The following is a 23,686-nucleotide window of genomic DNA, read 5'->3' on the forward strand; positions in this document are numbered from 1 at the left end:
TGAAATTAACAATAAAAATAATATGTATGACCAGCTAACAGATTACAGATTGTAAAACTAAGTGCTTGACACGCGGTATTATATGTTTAAGATTATTATCCGTTATTACTAACAGTGGTTTAGCGGCAGTTCGCACGCATTTATACGACTTCTGGAGTTGGTGAGCACGTGTTGTACACGCGTATCATATCTGACTGACTGACGGCGCCTCCTTCTTCTTGTGAAAAAGCAAAACCATCTAAAAAATAATATTAATTAACCAATAAACGAACACCACTAGACATTGATCATACCAGATCACTGAACAAACAAAACTGCGTGCAGAAACCAAACTAACGTACAAACAAAAGTCACAACACACAGAATTTTGTCACTTACGGTTCATTTCAACTTCCGTAGTCGATTGTAATCGAGATTTGAAATTGAAAACATTTTTTACGTTCTCAAGGAGACGTGCCTTTTCGTTTGTTCTAGAAACAATAAATAAATAACGTGCACACATATTAACATACGTGACTACACTTAAGAACATTAACACAACAAATTAATGATTTACATATTATATTATGTGCAACAGTTATAAATGATATTGCATGTCACCACCAATGGTTTTATGGATACTGTTCAACCGATATAATTTTACATTTCAAATTGTATACAAGATACCATTCAACCAATATCATTTTACATTTCAACTTGTATACAATAGTTCAACAACACAATATATCTACTACAAAATCATTATCATAAAATATTCCTGAATAAAATATAATACTAACTAATTAATAATGACACTTTTTACACGATATAAAAATTTATTCATCTAATAAAAACTGTACATCAAAGGTTATTTCGAAAACACGAAAAAAAATTTGTACCATAACATTTTACACAAACCTATGTCTCGGATTAACAACATTGTTTGTTTCTGGTTTTCGTAATTCGTTTTCCCTTAATGTTTGAACCAGAGTTTTTTTGGTGGTTGTTTGAATTCTGAAAATAAAATGATAGTTAAAAATAAAATATATATATAGGGTATAATAGCATTTTTTTAAGCCACTTTTACTAACGATAAAGCCGCTAAATCCAATCCCATGACAACAGTTACAGAAAACACCATTAAAATCCAAAAAATTGGTGATGTGAATACCATGAAATCCATACCAGTAAATACAGAACCAATAGGAAATACCTGCCATACACGACTGAAACAAAGGTCAAAAATGTAAATATTTAACATGGAAAATTAAGTAATTTATTATCATATCATTTTATGTATTAGAAAAATATATCAAAAAATTGATTATCATCATGATACAATAAATAATATTTTGCATTTTATCACATAAACTACAAAATATTATTTATGTATATGTATGTAATATTATTATAATTACATGATATTTTAAATTATAAAGTAATAAATACTTTTTAATTTGAACATAATTAAGAGGACTGCAGTTAGATGTGTCTGTGTAGTATGTAATACTACTATACTACTAAATATTTTATACTACAAAAATATAACATTTAAAATGGTATTATAATTTAAGTATTGCATTAAAACTGTTTTTTGAATATTAAAAATTGCTTCAATTTTAAACATGTTAACAATCCAAAATACATTAACAAAATTAAAATCCAGTAAATCAGAATACGAAAATGTTCCTAAACAATTAGTTATAATACATAATAATATGAAATAATATATTTTGCTTATAACTAGGGCTCAGATTTATATGTATTCAAAATAACTATATGTTCTAATATTATATATGTAATAAAAATTGATTTAAATGTCACCAAAAAATGAAAATATGGAATATTATAAAAAAAAATTAAAAAGTACAATTTATATAATTAAATATTATTCTTGATTGCAATGTGATACTACGTATATGCTCAAATTAATGAAATTAAATCTAAGGTCTGGCCGTAACACAGATTTATAATGGCTGGAGGAATGCTTAACCTCAACTGATGTAATTGGTGCAAATTTCATTTTTACAATGGCCGAAACAGTAAGTTTAGTCTTCAATAATGTCCCATTTATTCCAAAATGGACTTCTCTAATTAATTTTAAGGAATGTAAACTAGGATTTTTATTTTATACACTGCATTTTTCTTTAACAGCCACTCCCAATGGCCCTAGAACTTGTTTTATGTTCTCTACAGATTCTTCTGCGAGTCCTAAACTTTGAACTAAAGTAATTTTAAGTGTTTCTTATTGTTTTATTGTATTAATTATTATTATACAGTTGACAAAATATCCAATACAAATCAAAATTGTGTTAATGTGTAAGAAAGAATAGAACTAGTGAGAAATGTTTAAAAATATGTTTGTATGATGAAATATGTAAAAATATGTAATATTCAGTATAGCTCATTTTATTACAATTCATTTGAAAAGAAATTTATCTCTTGCCTTAATTAAATTATCTAGGTCATAATAAAAACATGTATCAACATATAAATCGGAGCCCTACTTATAACAAACAATATTAAAGTCGATAACAATTATTATAAATAATATTGTTTTCTTCAATAATCCACTATACTTAAACATTCTTACCTGTAGATGACCAGAAACACAAACCACGCAGCAATTGAACCCCATATAGCTATGTGTACAATATAAGACCATGACTGTATGTGAAGCCCAGCTTTGAGACATACAACAATGACAACATACTAAAATACAAAATGTTTTATGTAGTGTATGTTACTGTATTGCAGGAATAATGGAATTTAATTTACTGTGTATATAAAATTTCCCATGAGTAAGTAACCGCCTTCTTTTCCATTAGACCAGACAACTTCATGTTTCATTGCAAACATACAGATCCAGAATAACAAAAATGAGTGAAGTATAGCGTTAAACACCCATATCCAAAATATCCGTACGTTAAATGTGTCCAAAGTTTGTGAATAGAGTTGAGGAAACTTGAGCCTTGTATTTGCAGTGCACACAATGTCAAATATACCAATAACCAAGGGTGGAGCAGCAGTAAACAGCTATGAAACAAAATTAAGTGTGAAATTTGAAATAAACATTTTCAATTACACTTTAAATTTTAAAAACACTTACAACATTATACAGTCCAATTGTCCACCTTTCAAAAATGATTTGACCGGACCAACCGGAATAAATTGCAAACCACAGTTCAATGATGTATAAGCAAATATTTTTGTAAAAACTGTACAAAATCAACTTTGACATTCTATTATAATTCCAAGCACCGTGGACAAACAACAATTTCAACAGGAACTTAAACTATAAATTATTAATGTTATTAATAAAATGTTAATAAAAAAATTTAAAACAATATATAATTAAAATGCATACTTGGGCTATAGAATAATCAGATGCGCAAGCAGCCTGCAATCCTTCAACACCAGATATACCAACACCAACATGCGCTTTTTGGATCATTGCCACATCATTTGCTCCATCGCCGATTGCTAATGTCACTTGATGTGTATTTAATGTTACTAACTCTACAACCTGTTTCAAGATAAAATTTAATTAAAATAAATGAGAAAATTGTAGAATTAAAACATACTTCTGCTTTTTGCATAGGTGATACGCGGCAACATATAACAGACTTGCAACTCATACATAGTTCTAAGAAATCCATTTTTAGATCATGGGATAAAGCATGTTTCAATGACTGTCCATCAATTACCAGTGTTAAAGGATTATCAGGCTTCCCTACAGCTGGTCCTCGCTCACTCATGTGCTGCCGTAAAGATTCTCTAAGTTCCTTTAAATTAAAACCAACAATTAATTATTATGGTTTAATACCGACTGAATAGTACACTAACATCCAATGTAGGCTCATTGAGTATAATTAAAGGAGTTCCTTGTGTAATCAAATTTGTTGAGAATCCAATATTAATGGCAGTTTCTTGTTTATCACCAGTCAGTACCCAAACATTAATATCCGCTTTTATCAGAGCTGCAATGGTTTCTGGTACCTTTGTCAAAACATATTCATTAGTTAATAATCATCAAACATTTAAATTACTATGAACTGACTTGATCTTGTAATTTGTCTTCAACAGCTGTCGCCCCAAGTAGAATGAGATTTACTTCAATTAATTTGGCCACCTCATCAATAGCACCTTCGCGATTTGTGAGAACATTACCAGCTTTCAAAAATTCTTCATTCCAAGCTGAGAAAGTGTCCTCAGAAATCTCAGCATAAGCGAAACACAAAGTACGATAACCATTATTTGCAAACTCCTCAAGATGCTTTAATGTTATTTCTTTGTACTCTTCACCCGCTCTTGAAAGCCGTTCAAAAATAACAGTATCTGCACCCTGGTAAAATTAAGTTAAAATATTTAAAATCTACAACTTATTGTTGAAGTAATCCAAAAACTTACTTTACAATAAAGATAAATTTTTTTATCCGGTGCACGCACAATGACTGACATTCTCTTTCTAGCGCTGGTAAACTCTATGACAGTCAAAACTTCATATTCTTCATTGATGCCTAATGCTGAAATAGTGACCGCTCTTGGAGTACGGGTATGGAACACATAGCCAAACAATTGACATCCTTTTAATAAAGCTTGCTCATCTAATGATAACATAACATGTGAATAAAATTGTATATTAATAACAACATAAGCAGTTTAAAAACCTGGAGATGAAGCATGGTATAACATTTCATCTGAGTCTTTAACTTTCTCGGGAATAACAGTATGACAAACAGACATCATTCTTAAAAATTCTAACACATAATCTTGTGTTGGATGGTTTTTTGAATTCTGTGAAATCCAATTTTAAATTTTAAAACAATTTCAACAGCATAAATGAAAAACACAATATTTACACACATTTATTAAGGTATCTTGTGAACCTTCTAGGTAAAGAACTCCGGCTATAGAACAATGTTTAAATTCCATAACGTTTCTTGTTAACGTGCCCGTCTTATCAGAAAAAATGTATTTAACCTAAAAAAAAAACTGATATTACTTTTTTTGTTCATTTACAATGCTTAACACCAATTACCATGCCCAATTCTTCATTTAAATTTGAAGTACGTGCCATAGCTGGTGTATTACTTTCTTCGTGATACATTTCAATATCATTGTTGATAAACAGTGCCTAAAAAACAATTATAAACATAAAACACTAAGTGACCATTAAGTATTCAAGATATAACTTACTTGCATAAAACGTACAACCTCAACAGTTACTTGTAGCGAAATAGGAATCAAATTGTTAAACAATATAAAGAATGTGAGTAAATTAAATGCAAATTTGAATGTCACAAAGTCTGAAAATAAAAATGCATTAAAAATATTTTTAATTCAACAAAAACAGGAAGTGAGTAACAAGAAAGTAATCTTACTTACCATCTACTTGTAAGTACCAGTCTTTTGATCCTTTCTGTTTTGTCCAGATAATGTTGCAAAACGCGCTTATCAAACACAATGTACACAGCAACAAGAAAAGCATTATAATCTGAGTGTTAACAATTTTGTCTACAGTTGACCTTTTTAGAGGAGCTGAAGTTTGGTTCATCATGAGCTTTGTCTCATGGCCGGTGTATATAACTACACAACATACCCAAGCGGTATTACGCAGCATGGCACCTCGCAACAGTAGATGGTTGGGACCCAAAGACAACGGACTAAAAATAGAAATTGTTATAATACTAAATACTACACTACCTGCATAATGTAATACTCACACTCTATCTACCAATTTTAAGCTGCCAGCAAAATCGTAGATCAACCTATTTGGAAGCTCACACTCAATTACCCCTTTGAAGCGCATGAGATCATTTGCATCGACGTAACGCGAAGTTTCTGGAAGACCTTGTCGTATTTTAAGATTTGTTTCACCATCTAGGTTCATTGTTTCGATATAACACATACTTTGTGGTTCACTAGAAACAAAAACAATACATTGATTATAGGCCCAGTGGACAATACGTGTTTGCATTCACGTACATAATGAACATAAAGAAACATACCTGGAAGAAAGTATTAGAAGATCGGCGGGGAAGAAAGTATTGTTTTGCACTTTAACAATGTCACCTACGTTAATGAGATCCCATCGTTGTGGTGTCCAAATACCGTTATTTAAGACTTCTACCTTTCGATGGTTGATTTCACGGTCAGCTCTATGTCTTTTCTAATAAAACACATGTAAAAAAATCAGTAATGACAATAGTTATGGTATAATGGTTAAATGGTGGAATAAATTAACACTTACAAAGTCTTCAATAATTTCTTTAAGTGCAGAGACTAAAAGAATAAAACATAATGGTACCAATGTTGTGAATCGACCAGTGGGAGACACTTCTGGTATTTGCTGTAATAAAATAAAAACAAAAAATGATAATTTTAGTTATTGTGTAGCACTTTGGACAAAAAACTATAGAACTAACAGTCATTTATATTGAAAACACTAAGAAATAATTTTGACTTATGTGGGATTTGATTTATGTTATATTAAAATGTATTGATTAAAATATCAATATTTCAAAGATACATTATGTACCCGTATAAAAATAAAACTTTTTTTAGTAAATAATTTCTGAGTACTTATTAACTTTTTTTATTCTGCTTTATCTGATTATTATTCTGTAAATTCTAATTTAGAATCATTTTAAAGATTAGATATTATCAATTTTAATTTAATATACAATTAAAATTATAAAAATAAAATATTATCAATTTCAAATGATTCAATCCATTTCAAAAAAAGTACAAACAGTTCCAGTTTATACCAATTTTGAATGTTACATACAAAAAGTGTGTTACATCCAGTCTCAATAGTAAGAAACAAATCATTTCAGTTCTTAACCAAAATAAAAAATTAATTTATACTAAATATTAACATGTACAAATATTTTAATATTATAAATGTTTTAAATAAATATAGTAAAAAATAAAATAGGTATTATACTAGTATGTAATAATATTTACAAGTAATAATGCAAATTTAAAATTAAATTTTTTCAAATTTGCTATAGAATATCCTTAAACTTCTGCATGGAATGATAGAAATAATAACTCAATTTTAATAACTTATTTACTCATTTATTTCAATTTTCCTCTTGACACAATTATATTTTATTATTAATAAAATATTTCTAATAAACATTTAAAGTCATGTATTTAGTCTTCTTATATCTTATACAAGGAGAGAGAGGGGTAAATAGGGTAATTGCCAGCATAACTAGTTCCTGTGGATAGTAGGCACCTAGAATACGTACAAATTTGAATGTGAATATTCTAAAAGCCAATTTAATCAAAAGCCGACTATTTATTGGCAAGTGCAAATGAAAAAAGTTGGGCAGGTATGAAAGTAGATACCGTTCTGCTGTACATAAGGTGTTGTGTAGGTCACTGTAATTTTATTGATGTGTTAAATTTGAACTTTAAATGTTTATAAAAAAAATCATCCCTATGCATGTTTAGTATTTTGTAACTGCTATTAAATATACTAACAATATATTTAATAAAATACTAAACATTCTATAGCATATATTGTTGTGATAAAAGGTAAAATATAAAGAAAAAAATTGAGCATTCAGAGGAAAATTGTTTATTATAATTCAGAACTATAGAAGGCCTAAAATATAAACAGTCGACACTTGTGAGGGGAATGAAAAAAATTACCGTGTAAACATCTTTACTCGGATTACGTTTTATAAAATGTTGATAAAGGAACAAAAATAATTTAAAAAAATAAAAAAACTATTCTGACTGATATTTCAATAATATATTATTATCATTTATCGTCGAGTTTTATACATGTATATCGCCCAGAGCCCCTTGATGCATATTATAGGTAGTCAATTTTGCTGTGTTCTGCATGTATTTGAAATTGAAACAAGAAATACAATAGTCATCAAATAAACTGTATGCTGTATACTGATGTAAGGGAATAAAGTATAATGTATACTGTATACACCATGAGCCACACTACAATAACATTTATAATCAAATTTCTTATAAATTAAATATGTTCTTTATACAACTATATAATAACTGAGCAACTTGTAAGTTTTAGATAAGTAATAATAAAATTAAAAAATACATTACATATTTAAAGTGATTAAAATAACGTTGATGATAAATTTAAATATTTATTATATGACACAAGATTTTTTTGAAACGTTGACAATATTCTTATTTTTGTATTCGACTCATAAAAATATAAAATGGACAAACCATCCCTGTCACAAATATAATATATTATATGCAATACAATATACAATATATATATATTATGAGGATATATGCCTAGGTATATTGTATAATGTATGTACAATACATAAATTGTATGTACAATATGTATAATAATAATACATATGTATGTACAATATTCCACTGGAAACGAATTTATGATCTATTCCCGGGCACCAGCAGTGATAGCCCCGATACAAAGGTCACGAAGCCATTAACATTTACAGCCGAGTGGCCTCGACAGTAAGGTCAGTTAATATCAAAGAGTGCATAGAATATCATACTTTTAGCAAATTACAAGTCAAATACACTTGGGAAACGTTGTTTTCCTTATTGTATATCAGTTTATCGTTCAAACGCGTCGGCGGTGACACATAAATCCGAAACAGCGACGCCCAATAATAAATAAGTCCCGAGTGTGACGGTATACGTCCGGCGCCAGGCAGATAACAGTATAGCATTCACACATATAAATATAGGTACTCAAATTAGGATTTGTTATCAATGTATAGTATATTCGTTATTTTTCTAGCATAAAATACCTGATTTAAACTTTCAGCGAAAAAAACCAAATTATTGATAACAACCTAACGAATTGAAGCCTAACGAGTACAATAATTAATAATAATGATATATTTCTAATCAAATAGAAATTAGAAACTGTGTTATAATTCAAAACATCTTGAAATTTTTTTTTTTAATAATCAAAACGTTCGTTCTCAGACTATTTTTACCCACGAATGTTATATATTATATATTTTATTATGAATATTCCTATACACAGCTACACATACACATAGTATTAGGTATAAAGTTTATTAAATGAACCATAGTCTAATATGGTCTTAGACTATATGTAATAAGTATATACTATATAGCATTAGCATAGGCGATATACCTACTATGTATGATCCAAGTCTAAACACTAAGATGAGATAGGATAAGATAAGGAAACTGATGTCCTTATTTATACGGTCAGTGATAACTAGCGTTCGAATTTGAAGTTAATACTTAAAAATGTTTTAAAAATATTTATTATTGAATCTTAATAACTACTAATTTAATTTGTCTTCAATAAAATGTAATATTGGACATTTTTCAAAAAGCCTTACATTACCTAACAACAACCTAGGTGGCTAGGTTTGTTGTCAACACGTTGACAAAGATCGTGAAACATCAATATAAACAATACAAGTTTGAAGTTATAGGAAAGTATTACATTTTATTTTATTTTGTTGCCTCTTTTTAATCAAAACTATAAAAATATCAATATTTTCAAACTGTATATTATTGAAGTTTTGTAATAGAGCTTTAATTCGGATAACTAAAAAAAAAGTTTTTCATTATAAAAATATTTTTATTTATTATTTATAGACTTAAAATAAAATAAAAATAATTCTTGTAGTATATTGTAGGGTATAAGTAATTTATTTTACTATTACTTACTTGCTACTATAATAAAGTAGTTATTATTTTATTATTTCATAAGTGTATTAATATAAGATGTTATTAATTTAGATGGCACTATAATTGACGTATCTAATGGTAGACCGGTGTGAATAGGTTCGTTGATAAACATCGCAGATTAAAATAAATCTAAATATTTTGAAAATTGCATCAAGTAAGCAGGGTAAAAATAATATACCTAATGAAGAAACGTTTTAGTTTCCATGAATAATATTTTCGGAATTATAGCAAAATAACTGAAATCATTATTTTTCATTTAAATATCTAATAATATTGCATCGAAAATTAAACTTGAAATTCCTATAGCAAAAATTGTGATTGTTTTTTTAAAATATATTTTATAAATTGCTTTGACTTAGCATACAATTAATTTATGATGAACTTTGTAATCATTTTTTCGACTTTTTAACCGAGCATAACATTTTTACAAACATTTTTAGAAAGAAAACTAAAAAAATTCGGAAATCATAAAAAGCTTAAAATTTGTCTAAATATATTTTTTTAAATTTCATTTTACCCAGATAAATATATTTTAAGTAATGGTGAAATGTTTCAAGTTTCTATGACTGATATTTTTATGACCTCATTCGTATTTGCATTGATCTCAATCCCATACTTTAAATTTTAAAATGTCAACCCTAATTATTACAGCAGATACCGTCGGACACACTCAAATTTTATTTTGTGTACGTGGTTTTGCCAAAATTGTTCCTGCACAACACTTAATGTTATAATACTTACATGTGTTGTTGTACAATTAAACAAAAACTGAATTCTGCTTACGAGTGTAATAGACTGTTTAGTGTCTATCCTGTAGCAAGGTTAATATATTAAAGTCAGTTTCAAAATACGTCACTGCGGAGAAACAGTTTGCCCTATCAGCCACGCCCCTCTGTCATAATGTATATCGATATCATGTATTATAATTATTATTTATTAGCATTGTATACCATTAAATCAAATGAAATCGCAGTTTGCAGATAAAACTTTACATTACCTGTAAGAGCGCTATGAGTAGAAAAAAGCAGTTCGAATAACGCCGAAACTGTTCGAAGAGGAATATGGGCAAGAACGACAGTATACTGTACTTAGCCGTGGATATACAGTTCGAACAGTGCTTAAAGTTATGAACGCTGTTAACGTGTATCGTCCTGCTATCTCTTGCGCCCAGGCAATCGACGGAATCTGGTGGTCCATCGTCTTCGAACCCGTACTGATCTGAAACAATGTCCGAAAACTCGGAGATTAACATCGGCCTGTACGTACAAAAATCACATTGCTTGTATAGTATTTACACAATTATATAATGTACCTATATTATTATAATACAAATTGTATAGTTGACAGTGGCGTAACTGTAGGGGGCATGGGTGGATGGCTACCCCTAGGCTTTTTTAATCATGCTTACGACCTATATAGGTAAAAAAAAATTAGTATTTAAATAGCCCCCCCCCTTCATTGAGATCTAGTTAGGCTACTGATAGTTGATTTCACACTACGGTTTTATTTATCCATGAACAGAATTCGATGTAGTTCGAACAAAATATGTACAGTGTACAGGGATACCTAGTTTGTCTGTGTGAGAAGTTTTTCAAAACGAACACTGAACCTACAGAAAAGGAGTAGTTTGATTTAGCTCCGTGCTTGGCGTTCAAAATAGGTATAAACCATATAGGTATAACACTAGACGAACAACGATGACAAATATAAAGTGTGTGCTTAGTGCTAACTATATCGGCCATTGTTCACGGATAAATAAAACCGTGATCTGTCACCAGCTTGTCCATTACTGTTCCGTAAACGATTTTATTATATTCGAAAATCGAGTTGGTGAAATAGCCTGTAAAGTGTATACATAAAGATGTAAATATATATGTATTATTTTTTCAGTTTTTTTGTTGAATGCAAAATGCGTTTCTCTTGCTTTCGGGTGATAGAACGCGAGTGTGTGTGAAAATTCAAAATACTAAGTAGAAAATTTAGAAATATATCGCTAGCGTAAAAGGGATTGTTATAGTGGTACATTAAACAGTTATAGACTAAAAATATTCTTGGGAACCACACACTACCGTTAAAAATGGATAACGGTTAGTTGTCGTTTGACATTTAAAACAATAAGACCCAACATTAGGTTAATTACATTTTTCATAAGTAAGAATTTATTTAAATACGAAAGATACGATCAATGTAATTTGATTTCATTATCTGCGATATTTTTAGATGTAAATATACCTAGTAACTAATAACTATACATAAGTAAACAATTGACAAGTTATTTTAATGAATAATTATCTGTTTATTCTAATGGCGTGTTATTATATTAATAAGCATATATTTTGAACATGCATACTATCTACATGCGTCTAAAAACTACAAAAGCATTTTTTGATGACTACGAGTTGAATTAAATAAGACTTTGTGTAATCTTAAATATTGAAAGTCTTATGACTTATACGTTTATCATTATTCTGTTATAAAGTTCATTTTATGATTATGTCTTAGTATTGACTATAAAATATAGTATAATGATAATAAATGGTAAAATATATTAAATATATTAAATCAATGGCCAAGTATAAAAAGTTTACAAAATATTTATATTTAATGTTTTTAATTAGTTTAATATGTTGTTAATTAGATAGGTAAGCTATTGTTAATTAACATACAATAAACAAATTAAGTAGCAATATAGCAAATGGAAAGAAAATTAGACAAGAATAATAATAAATGTATACATATGGGTGTATACTGTATATATAAACTCACATAATATAGGTAATCATATATATCATACATGTGTAATATATAAGTAATACAAATATATATTATTTTATTTTTCTTACCTATGCCTTGGCTACTGGATTGTGGAGCCTGTGAATTCCCTTTTTTTGACATGGATTATAATATTTTGCACACTGAGGTAAGAACGATAGGAAGACAAGCTAGCACGACATTATATTTTGTCTGTTCATAAAAACCAAATCAGCACACACACTACTACATACAAATATAATTATACCAACTAAAATTTTACGATGTAAAATAAAATTACCCGACACCAAAAAAGTAAAAATCTTATTTGATATTAAGTAATTTATGAGAAAAATTATTAAGGTCATTTTGACGTTTTATGGACCATTTTGTGAGGTAAGATAAACACGTGTATATAATATGTGGGGGAAATCATTTTTAAAGGCCGAACACGTACATTGTATATCAGGATAGCGTCGATCGTAATACGCTTCGTGTAAGTAATTACATTTTGCCAACATAATGTCCCTGCAACCATAATACCATATAAATCGCTATCTGAAACTTTAAGCCAACAAGGTCATAATGCAATTACCAATAAAAAAGTAATGAATAATTTAAGACATGTTACTTTTAGACCATTAATCAATGATTCAAAAATGTATGCTATATAGTTTATATATATTATATAGGTACATGTAGTAGATTCATACAGGGTGAATAACGAACTATGTGATTTCTAATCATAAAGTAATCGGAACTCTAAAAACTCTCAGCCTAAAATTAGCCGGTATGATACAATTATCAAATATTCAAGTACATAATAGTTAAAGATTAATAAAACATTTAAAATTATATATATGTGCATCAATCAATTAAATGTAGCTATTATTATTTTAATTGTACACATATAATCTTGTACAAAGAATTATCCTAATATGAATAGAATTTTTTTTTAAGTTTTACCCATTGAGCCTTAATAAAAAAAATGTTAAAAAAAATATTATATTTTACAATATTTCTGCATTTATAAAAATGAATAATATTGCTAAAAAATATTATTCAAACCTGCATCATTCGTAAACATAACTATGAATAGGAAGGGAAAAATAATATTTTATGTAATTTAAAAATAAATATCATAAGCTCAATCGATTTTGTACTAAAAAAACACTGTTTTAGTAGGTAACTGATACAAAATCAGACTGAAATATTCTGTAACTGTATATTTGCATCACCGAGGTTATACATTTTTTTTTAATTATGTGTGTTTATACAACACAGTATGCTCGGATGACTAATTAACGTGAGTAACACTTGTTTAGTGAAATGTGACATTCACTGTAACACACGAGAGCTGCATCGTATTCAAACCATTGAAATATTGGATATAGATTATACAATCTACACTCAACGATTTTAATGCACAGTTAATATTTCAAAGTTCAATTACATTCATTACACTAAAATTATAGTAATTCGTGTTATTAAATTATTGTTAGGTTTGTGTACAAAAATATTGTTGGCTAAATCTAATCACTTATAACACAGTTAATAATATGTAGGTCCATATCAAATAACATTTTTTTTAATTCCGCTAAGCTAAACTAGACACTTAAAAAATGAACTTCGATGATTACTTAAGTAAAATGCATCCATGATATTTAAAAATTGAAATATCTCGGGTACCTTTTTCAGAACAATTTAAAAGTAACATGGAGCGCGATTCAATCCTTTAATGAATTATCTAATAAACGATTATTATACCATTAATATATCATGATCACGTTAATTTATCGCGTTAAAAAGCGAGTGACACGGACGGGATTAAACAAAAATATTAAAATAATTTGTTTTCAGATGATATAAGTTAGATGAAAATCGAATTTAAATGTCAAATGTATCAATTAATATTTTAAGATACTTTTCTAGATTTGGCAGTGACAATGAAAACAATAAGAACCACTGAACTCACAACTGGCTATGACATGTAACTTTTATATCATATCCAGAACACTTCATGTAATTAAATAGGTATATTATGTATAATAGAATTTAGTAATTTAACAGACAGTTGCAGTAAGAATAAAAAAAATAATCTAATCTACTCGTATATGCGTTTAGTATATCATACTTAATAGTAATAAATTATAAAATGCATTTCTATACAATGACGATGTTTATTGAACATATATATTGTAAAGGTTAATTAATTTTAAAATTCGATTTAAAATACATTAATGTAGGTATGTATAAGCTGATAATCAAAATATTTGAGTAAAATAAATACTATTAAAAATATACAAAACGTTTTTGTCCATGACTTTAATATGAACAATATCCTAAATTCCTGATAGTAATAATGTATAAAATAATAAGCCTACGAGTAGCACCGAACGAAAAAACATTTAATAAAAATTGTAAACTGAAGAATTGTATTAATTTTTAAGCAATAGTAAGTACTAATTATTAATATACGAAGGCAATTTAAATTATTTATATTGATGTGGATTTAAATTACAGGTTTAAAAAAAACCATCCCCCTAATAGAATTTAAATTATAATTTAATATTTATAACTAAAAAATATTGCATTACTCACTAGCACGTATGAATAACTAAAACAGCTTCAACATTTTACAATTTGACAATAACTATATCGAGTAACACCAAGTACTAAACAAGCTTAACAGTATACACAACATTACATTTTAATAATCAAATAGACCATATTATATTGATATAATTAATAATCAAATAATCAATTAGAATATTAAACTTCAAATGTCCGATAAGGAAAATGTAAAGGAGAGTCTACTACGTATCCGCCCCGACTGTTCAAATAAGTATTCAGATAATAGCAACGTTCGGCAACTTTATCTAGTCCAAATACATTTTAAGTAAGTAATCACAAGATAGAATAATATCGTTTAAAAAACAAATTAATGAATTACAATTTAACGACATACCTAATACTAACAAAATAATTGCTATTAACTATTTAACTGATATTATTTAATTACAATGAAAATATTATTAAATTATGTTTATGGGTACCATAAATATTATGAAATATCAATGAAATGATCACGTACGATCATCGAAAGACCAAATTACTAAACTCTAACAATATGTGAACTTTTGTACAGACCTTTTTTAATACTTGTATACAAGAATAACCATCGCAGCACACGTTTGTATACTATTAAACTTTCATTTAAACCAACTGAAATAGTTCAAAACTAAATTTTAATTTAGAATATTACCAATTTTACAGTCGACAACACTTAATAACGTAAATATGTACTTTTTTCTTTTACTATTTGAGATAAATAAATTATAATATTTACATATTATTTTAATTGATAACAATAAAGAGATATATAAATATATTTAAATATATATTTATAACACTGTAAAAATGTCTAACGTTAAATTGTATCTAATGTTATGTCTAATGTTGAATGTTTTCAGTTTGGCTTAAATAATAAATTATTTTAAAAAACCAAGAACGCCAACGATCTAACAATCAACTTTCATACGTCCACAAGCCGCAAGTATAAGTGAAAGACTGATAGTTATGCCATGTCAGTGGGTGAACACAATCAAATGTCAACCATGCGGGGGTGTAGTAGGTGTTTCCCTGCTGCACTCCTTCCACAGCATATCATTTTATTACCCACGAATCACGATAAACAAATATCTTTTCACAGTATAAAAATGAATAGGTACAATATAAACGATGTGATTTAATCACTTGAGGGGTCAAAATATATCAAATGATACTTATTTCACACAATAGATACCTCAGTAATATAATACCTAAGGTATAATAAAAATGAATCATGCCTATTAATAGATTTATTTGTGTAAAAACAATTTGCCATATATATAAATAAACTACTTCAATATATTTATACATATATATACGTATATTATTAATAAATATTTATTTAATTTCAATTTTGAGAAACATTTATCGACAAAAAAACTATATAATATAAGTATATCATGAGTTTTAAGTGTACCATAACAAATAACCAAATAAGGCATTAGGCAGGAGTGTCTAGTTGTGTGTCGTCTAAAGTTTAGAAGAAATAAATTAAAAATTGAAGAGATTACAGAGATCTACTAATGGCTTTGTAAATAATTATGAGGACGTCGAATCCAAATTTGTAGTCTCCATCTTACAAAAGAACAACATAGCAAATCTGAGTTTAGTAGAACCAATTTTGTGTTAGCTTTAATAGTTTAATGTATTAGTTAATATCAAATGTACTAAAAAATATAAACCAACCATATTATATAGGTACGCGCTGTAAAAAGTAATCAATGTCTTTAAATTGTAATATTATCTTACATATTGTTACACTTCAATAGCCGAATACAAAATGTAATTAATAATGGAAAACATTTTTTTTTGATTACGGTAGACACAAACTTATGAAAAATCTTGTATTAATTTTTCAAATCTCAAAGAAGTAAAATTAAAATGTTTTATGAATTTCTAACTCAAAACAATTTGCAAATGTTCGTGATTAATACGAATATTGTCAAAATTCTAACTTCAGAAACTCATAAAAAGATATTGTAAATTTACTCTCAATTTTTTTTAATTTCCACAAACAACAACTTGTGATGAACGTTGTATTACATTTTCAAGATTTTTGATCGAGCAAAAATTTTATCGACATTAATTTTTAAAAAACTAATACAAACCAAACGTTTCATATGTCTATAAATATCTCAAGATTAGTCAAAATATTTTTAAAATATATGGTGTACCGAAAATGCTAATATTAACGTTCGGAGAAAATTGCATGTATTTACAGTAATTTTTTTTAAAGTAACAACAAAACCAAAATGTCGAAATTATTGAAAACTGATTTGGGGTTAAAGTTCCCGTTTTTTTCAGGAAAAATATCATGGAACAATACTTAACTAAATAACATGTAAACTGCAGTGGTAAGAGTAAATTCTCACCCACATACTATAAATTTAAAGACTACTACGCTTTTGCCATCAACGAGTTTTACTAAAATAGAATTCGATGTAAGTAATAAGTATTAATGACAATTTCTGTTTTTACTTTCACTTTATTTTTTGTTTTTAAACTGTTTTATTAGAAAATCGTACACCAGTTTAAGAGACCTACATTTATAAAACGTATAAATAATATGCATGTTACTATAAGCCATATAAATAACGTTAATATAACGTTTAAAGTTACAATAACTCAGACTTGGAAAAATTTGTTGGCCCTTCAGCACTCTAAAAATATTAAAAAGGTAGCAATTGTTTTTGGTTCATAATTTGACGAAATTGGATATTTAAACAAGAAATAACTATCTTTCCTTTAATAACTTTAGTTACCAATTGTATATTATTCAAAAAATATTTATCTTTAAACTTTTCACTATTACGTATATTATTATTTTCTATACATAGTGACCTTTCCAAAATATTTTCACCGTTCAAATATAGGAACATAAGTCAATAACAATAATATTATATGATAAAATATTATGATTATTATCATACAATATACGCAATATTTTTGGCTAAGATAAAATGAACCTACTGAATTTACTAATAGTAATTAAAATAAACTAAAATATTTTTAGAAATAGAGACGGTATTCTGAATTCTCAGCTCGGAATCGGGCTTCGTTAATTCAAATTTAACTCATTTTTTACATGGTTATTCCTGCAATCCTACTCCATGAGGTCAACTTAAAACCTATACTATGCATTAGAGTAACTACGCCGATTTTTTATTTTTATTCGAATCCTAATATTATTTTTTTAATTTTCAGGAAAAATAATTATAGCCCATTGGAAATGAATTGATAATAATCTATAATCGCACCATCAGTTTTATAAAATAAAAAAATATAGGTATATTAAGTTGTACATTTTTAAGTATACCAAAAATAATATTACAAATTATAAATGTTAATTCATTATTATTTATTAATAATTATTATCTCAACTTAAAATTTAAACGTTATGGTAATAAGTAATAACAAATAACTATAGGGCTTGGGTAAAAATAATTTTTGTAAAAAAATATGTTCCATTTAATTTAAGATAATGGATGAATCTTTTTTTCGCCTTTTATACTTATAAATACCTTTTTGCTTTATTGTGTTTAATTACGTCTATTTTTAATCGTTGCCGCTGAATACTTTATCGAGTATTTGGTATGGCAAGTTAATTTAACATTTATAAAAGTACCCATACTTATCTATAGATTAAAATATGTTCTTAATGCATAGATTCAAGATTTTTCGTCAGTTCGCATACATCGATAGTCGTTTAGTCGTTTTTCCATACTAAATGTCCAAACCGTCAACCGTTTTTTGAAAAGAAAATTCATGTAAATATATAATGGTAGTTAATTTGTTTTTATACAAACAATTAAAATATAACATAAATCTATTATATTGTTTGAACTCATTTTTTAATTGCTGTTTTATCTCTATTTGTCTTTTTCGCACTTAAAGTGTTTTTTAATTCTTTAGATTGCCTTAAAATTTGAGCCCAACTGATAATTATGTTTACGGTGATTGCATATTTTTATCTTTTAGTATTACCTAATTCATATTTAATTTCGCATATTTTTGAATTTTTAGGAATTTTTAACAATAAATACTTTTTTAATTTTAAAACGACATTATTTTAATGCATTTAAATTGAAATATTTCTCAAATTGCATTTTTCAAATAACATTTTTTTTTCATTAGATTTTACACGTTCAAGTTACACAAGCGTGCCATACACGCTGTATACAAACCCGTTGACATTACCTACCTATAGGTAGGTATTATTATTTGTGGTACAACTCATGCGAACGAGTGAATATGAAACATTGAAATGTGTAGTTTATAAAATATTAAAAACGTAATTAATATAATCTTGGTACATAAAAATAAAATAGTTAAAACCCAATGAAAAAAATATTTTATATCTAAAAATGTTGTTTTTGGTTTTAGAAATTGTATTGGATAGAATTATAGGAAATAAGATTATAAGAACCATTAATAAAATGCGAAAAACCGATAAAATCATCCAGATATTACGCAAAGGGTCATTTTATGTTTGCGATTACAACTTAAAAAGTTTGGTAGTCATTAAAAACATGTTAAATATTTGTAAGAAAAATATTATACGAATCATGTATAAATTGTATTATATACTCGTAAGATTATAATATAGTAAATACATTTGCCCAATTTATTTTAATAGGTTTATAAAAAATATTTTGTGGCGTGAATACAAATATTATTAAGCTTTAAAGAATATCAAGCTCTTTTTATTAACATTCAATCTAAATACAAACAAGTCAAGTTGAGAGGACGTCTCACCCGCTGTGTTGTCCCCGTCTTACACACATACGACATCACAAATTTTTATTTACCAGTTCCAATAGTGTGCTGTTAGTTTTGATATTAGAGTGAAATGACCTAATATACAATTTAAAGGTAAGATTATTATCTAGAGCCCCACGTAGGCTTAGTGATATTATTATTTTTGATCATTTAAAACTGTACATTTTAAAATGATCATAACGAGACGTGGGACGTCCTCTTAATTAATTTATCTAAATCGATTTCAGCCATTCCCTTATATCTCAGTTATAAAATCTAATTATTCTAATTTCTGTGCAATTGTTCTTCAACTCAACCAATTTCTGTTTTCACTGATTTTTTTTCGTAAAATTTAAAATCTTATAATTTCAATCACTGCACTACAGTAGTACCACCAATGCAAATATATAAGAATTAGTATCACGAAAAAAATCTTAACATTCTTTTACCACACGCTACACGCATAACACATTAAACGATTTATTATTTTTCTGATTAAAATATTAAGATGTATATATATATTACTAGACATATTGCGTCAACATTTGTACTTCGTTCTTTCCTTGTCATAACAATAACAAACGTCAAATAATCACGAAATCGAAAGGTATGTTAATTTATTACGGCACAGCAGTAGATGGCCTTTTTATATGATACATTTATTACTTTTAATCAATTTCAATTGTTGGCACTTTCTATACACAGTTTTTTAGCCATTAAGAAAAAACTCAACCCAAGTTGAGTTTGACGTATTTCAGCATTTGACATTAATACAATTTATGAAAAATTACAGTGTAGTTTAATATTGAACAAGAATAAAAATGATAACATAAATTAAATTAATATTAAGTATTATTTATTTTTTAAAACTTCTATTCGTCTTTATGGCAAAAGGAAGAGGGCTATTTATAGGCACTACAGGAAGCTCTAGAGAAAAACTATTTCTTATAAGTTAAGGTTAGCATGCTATCCGAACAAAGAATGTTGGATTTTCTTATAGGATGTATAAATTATTGATTACTTTGGGTGGGGTGTTCCAATATTTCAAATATCTGTTTACATGGGTGTGGCAGGTTAACAAGGATTTAGATACTATCAAGTTCGTCTCCTAGTTCAATGGGAAGGAAGCAATAACAACTAAAATAATTAACTAACAAAAATAAACAAAACACAATACAGATAACAATCTAAAATAATTATTTTTTTTTGTACGTTAAATTCTAAAAAGTATGGTCATTTTACTAAATTAATATGACCACCATGTAATCAGATTTCAAAGTCTTCCACGACGAAATAAAATATAAAATGTAACAAAGTTCAATGGAGTACCTACCTGTGGGAGCATTAATTTATCCTCCCCCGTAGTCTGTTTATTTTTATTATATGAATTATTCGATTATTTAATACTTATAATATGTGAGGCATTGATAAACATTTGTCTATTAGATTTTTCAAACTTTTTCCTACCATTACAAATAATAGTATATTGCATTTTACTTCATGATAATTAACGAGTTTTAAAAACCTCAATGTTAAGTTTTTAAGGTTACTATAGCTTACTATTTAGTATTTCGATGTTTTAATTTTAATATTTGATTTGATAATTTTCATATAATTTAATATTTTTTTAAACACGCCTAATATTGAATTTTAGTAAATTAATTTTACTATTTGCTTTAATTAGTTTAATTTATGCTTTAATGCTTTAGATTTAACACGTGGTGCGCTCGAAAATAACCAAGAACGCTTATATTGCATGTATTCATCATCATCTAAAGGCTACGCTTTGTCGTTTGCAACATTCCCCAGTCATGGATATATATATATATATTAATAACTCGTTTAAGAATTACAATAAACTAAGAAAATTGATTTGGTCACAAACTGATTTTATGTAATGATTCCCGTTAAATCATTGCATGCAAAAAACAATTCTGAGCTGAGATGGTCTGTAAATTTATTTTACTATTAGTAACACAGTAGATTGAATATTCATTTTTACCAAAAACATAAAAATATTATTAATATTTAACTATTAAAAAATAAATATTTATATTGTGTATTATTATTATTAACTTTTATGTCAATACTGATTTACGGTAGAACGGTGTGAATAAGGTCGTAGTATAAAATAAATAAGCAATAGCTTAAAAAAATTATAGCTTTAAATATTTCGAAAATGTCGGTCTGTATATAAAATATAAAAATATACGTAAATGTTTCAAATCCACAAGAATAACGTTCATTTCATTGGGAATAGAAAATTATAACTTAAATAACAGTTAAATTTGAATGTTTCAAGTTTCTATAACAAATATCGAATTTTTAAGAAATTTAAGCTTCAGACGCTCAAACAAAATATTTGTGGAATTGCACTCAAATGTTTTTATAAGTTTTGCAAGAAAAACTTATATGAAACTTTGAATTACATATTTTTAAAACTTAAAAATAGGTATAGAAAGGTATGAACATTAAATGTCTATTTAAACTATACAATAATTTGTAAATTTTTATAATTTAGATGAATTTCCTAAAAAGTTGAACATTAAACACTTATAATGCTTATAAAAATATATTTTGATTTTTTTTTAGTTGATACCTAAACAATTTATAAGAAATTTTGTTTTAAATGTTCAAGCTTTTTCACTCAAAAACAAAAATTGTACTGTAAAAAAAATAAAGATTTAAAATACTTATAAATTGCACAAAAGACCCGAAATATTTTAAGAACTACTTCACAACTAGAAAATGCTAATATAATTGTTTAGTCAAAATGTTAAGTCTAAAATAATTAATTTTTTAGTTAAACAACAACATCAATTTTTTCAAAACTGGTACGGTATAAAATTATTTCGTTTGTCCAGATTAATTAGAAAAGTATAGACATTTTTCTTTTGACCCACCAAAATACCAACTACATCCAATTTGTTTTCAGAATTCATTAAATTCAATAATAGAAAAAACAACAACACATTTATCTTAACACTTATCGTCTTTATAACAAGTCCAATCTCAAGTATATTAAATGCTTAAATGAAACTAATAAACCTACCGTATAAATTAAAGGTAATAGACGCTTAGGCGCTTTATAAATTATACTCCTGACAAGATTCAATAACAAAAGTCAACCCTATAACCAAAATTTTTTCAAATTCCAAATTAAAAGAAAAACCTTGTCTGTAAGTAAACACCAGGTTAATAATTTAAAAAATTAACATATCCGTAGCAAAATGTTTTCCAAATTCAACTGTAAATTGTAATAATTCACCCTTATGGAAATTATAAATCAGTATCAACCCACTAATGTATGAATGTAAAAAGAAAATTCAACAGCATATCCATAACAAATTTAAATAAACAGAAAAAATCTAACTTCTCTGCAAGATAGAAAAGAATAAAAATAACTGCTCAATAATATCAGAAGAAGAAAAGGTAATATAAATTAGAACTAAACTTACTAACTTTGTATTAACTTTTAACTCATAAAACTTTAAAATATTAGAATCTTTTAGAACAAGAGGAATTAATGAATTTTTTAGAGGTAGTCACAAAGTCAATAAACAAATCTAAATTAATTGTAATATGAAAATCATACTGATGACATTAAGTAAAACATATATTATTTTTACAGTAAATACACTGAGGTTTCGAAACATATTAATATTAACTATAGGGTATTGGTTACATCTAAATTACCCAATATTACAATATTAAGCTAACTAAAAATTAATTTTCAGTATTATTCAGTTTCATAAAATGATAATATTGTTGACATGTTGATAATTTACAATTATTACAATTATTTTTACTTTTTTGAATTTTCAATAATTTGGTATGAATCTGTCTTACAATTTTTAGAGCTCTAATCAAAGGTACTCAATATTGA

At 27.0% G+C, this 23,686-nt stretch overlaps 2 protein-coding genes across 2 annotated transcripts in view; one reads left to right on the forward strand and one right to left on the reverse strand.

The window, feature by feature from the left end:
- Nucleotides 1-15,145, reverse strand: LOC111037225 (probable phospholipid-transporting ATPase IA). The gene is made up of 24 exons (XM_022319632.1): nt 15,034-15,145; nt 12,890-12,996; nt 12,525-12,678; nt 10,679-10,899; nt 6,233-6,331; nt 5,991-6,151; nt 5,706-5,903; nt 5,368-5,645; nt 5,179-5,288; nt 5,021-5,116; nt 4,846-4,962; nt 4,650-4,776; nt 4,390-4,586; nt 4,040-4,324; nt 3,826-3,978; nt 3,564-3,764; nt 3,347-3,505; nt 3,089-3,274; nt 2,758-3,015; nt 2,573-2,691; nt 1,071-1,205; nt 898-993; nt 379-470; nt 1-238 (listed from the first exon to the last, which is right to left on the reverse strand). Exons 3-24 carry the CDS (start codon nt 12,574-12,576, stop codon nt 141-143), a joined length of 3,438 nt encoding a protein of 1,145 aa, XP_022175324.1. The 5' UTR covers nt 12,577-12,678; nt 12,890-12,996; nt 15,034-15,145; the 3' UTR covers nt 1-140.
- The window catches only part of LOC111037226 (vesicle-associated membrane protein 7), a 24,051-nt gene continuing 11,212 nt past the window's right edge, over nt 10,848-23,686 (forward strand). The window contains exon 1 of the mRNA XM_022319634.1: nt 10,848-10,939. The gene's annotated coding sequence lies outside the window, so the exon portion shown is untranslated. The remainder of the gene's footprint in view (nt 10,940-23,686) is intronic.

Source organism: Myzus persicae, unplaced genomic scaffold, assembly GCF_001856785.1.
Source record: "Myzus persicae strain clone G006 unplaced genomic scaffold, MPER_G0061.0, whole genome shotgun sequence".
NCBI classification, from domain to species: Eukaryota; Metazoa; Arthropoda; class Insecta; order Hemiptera; family Aphididae; genus Myzus; species Myzus persicae.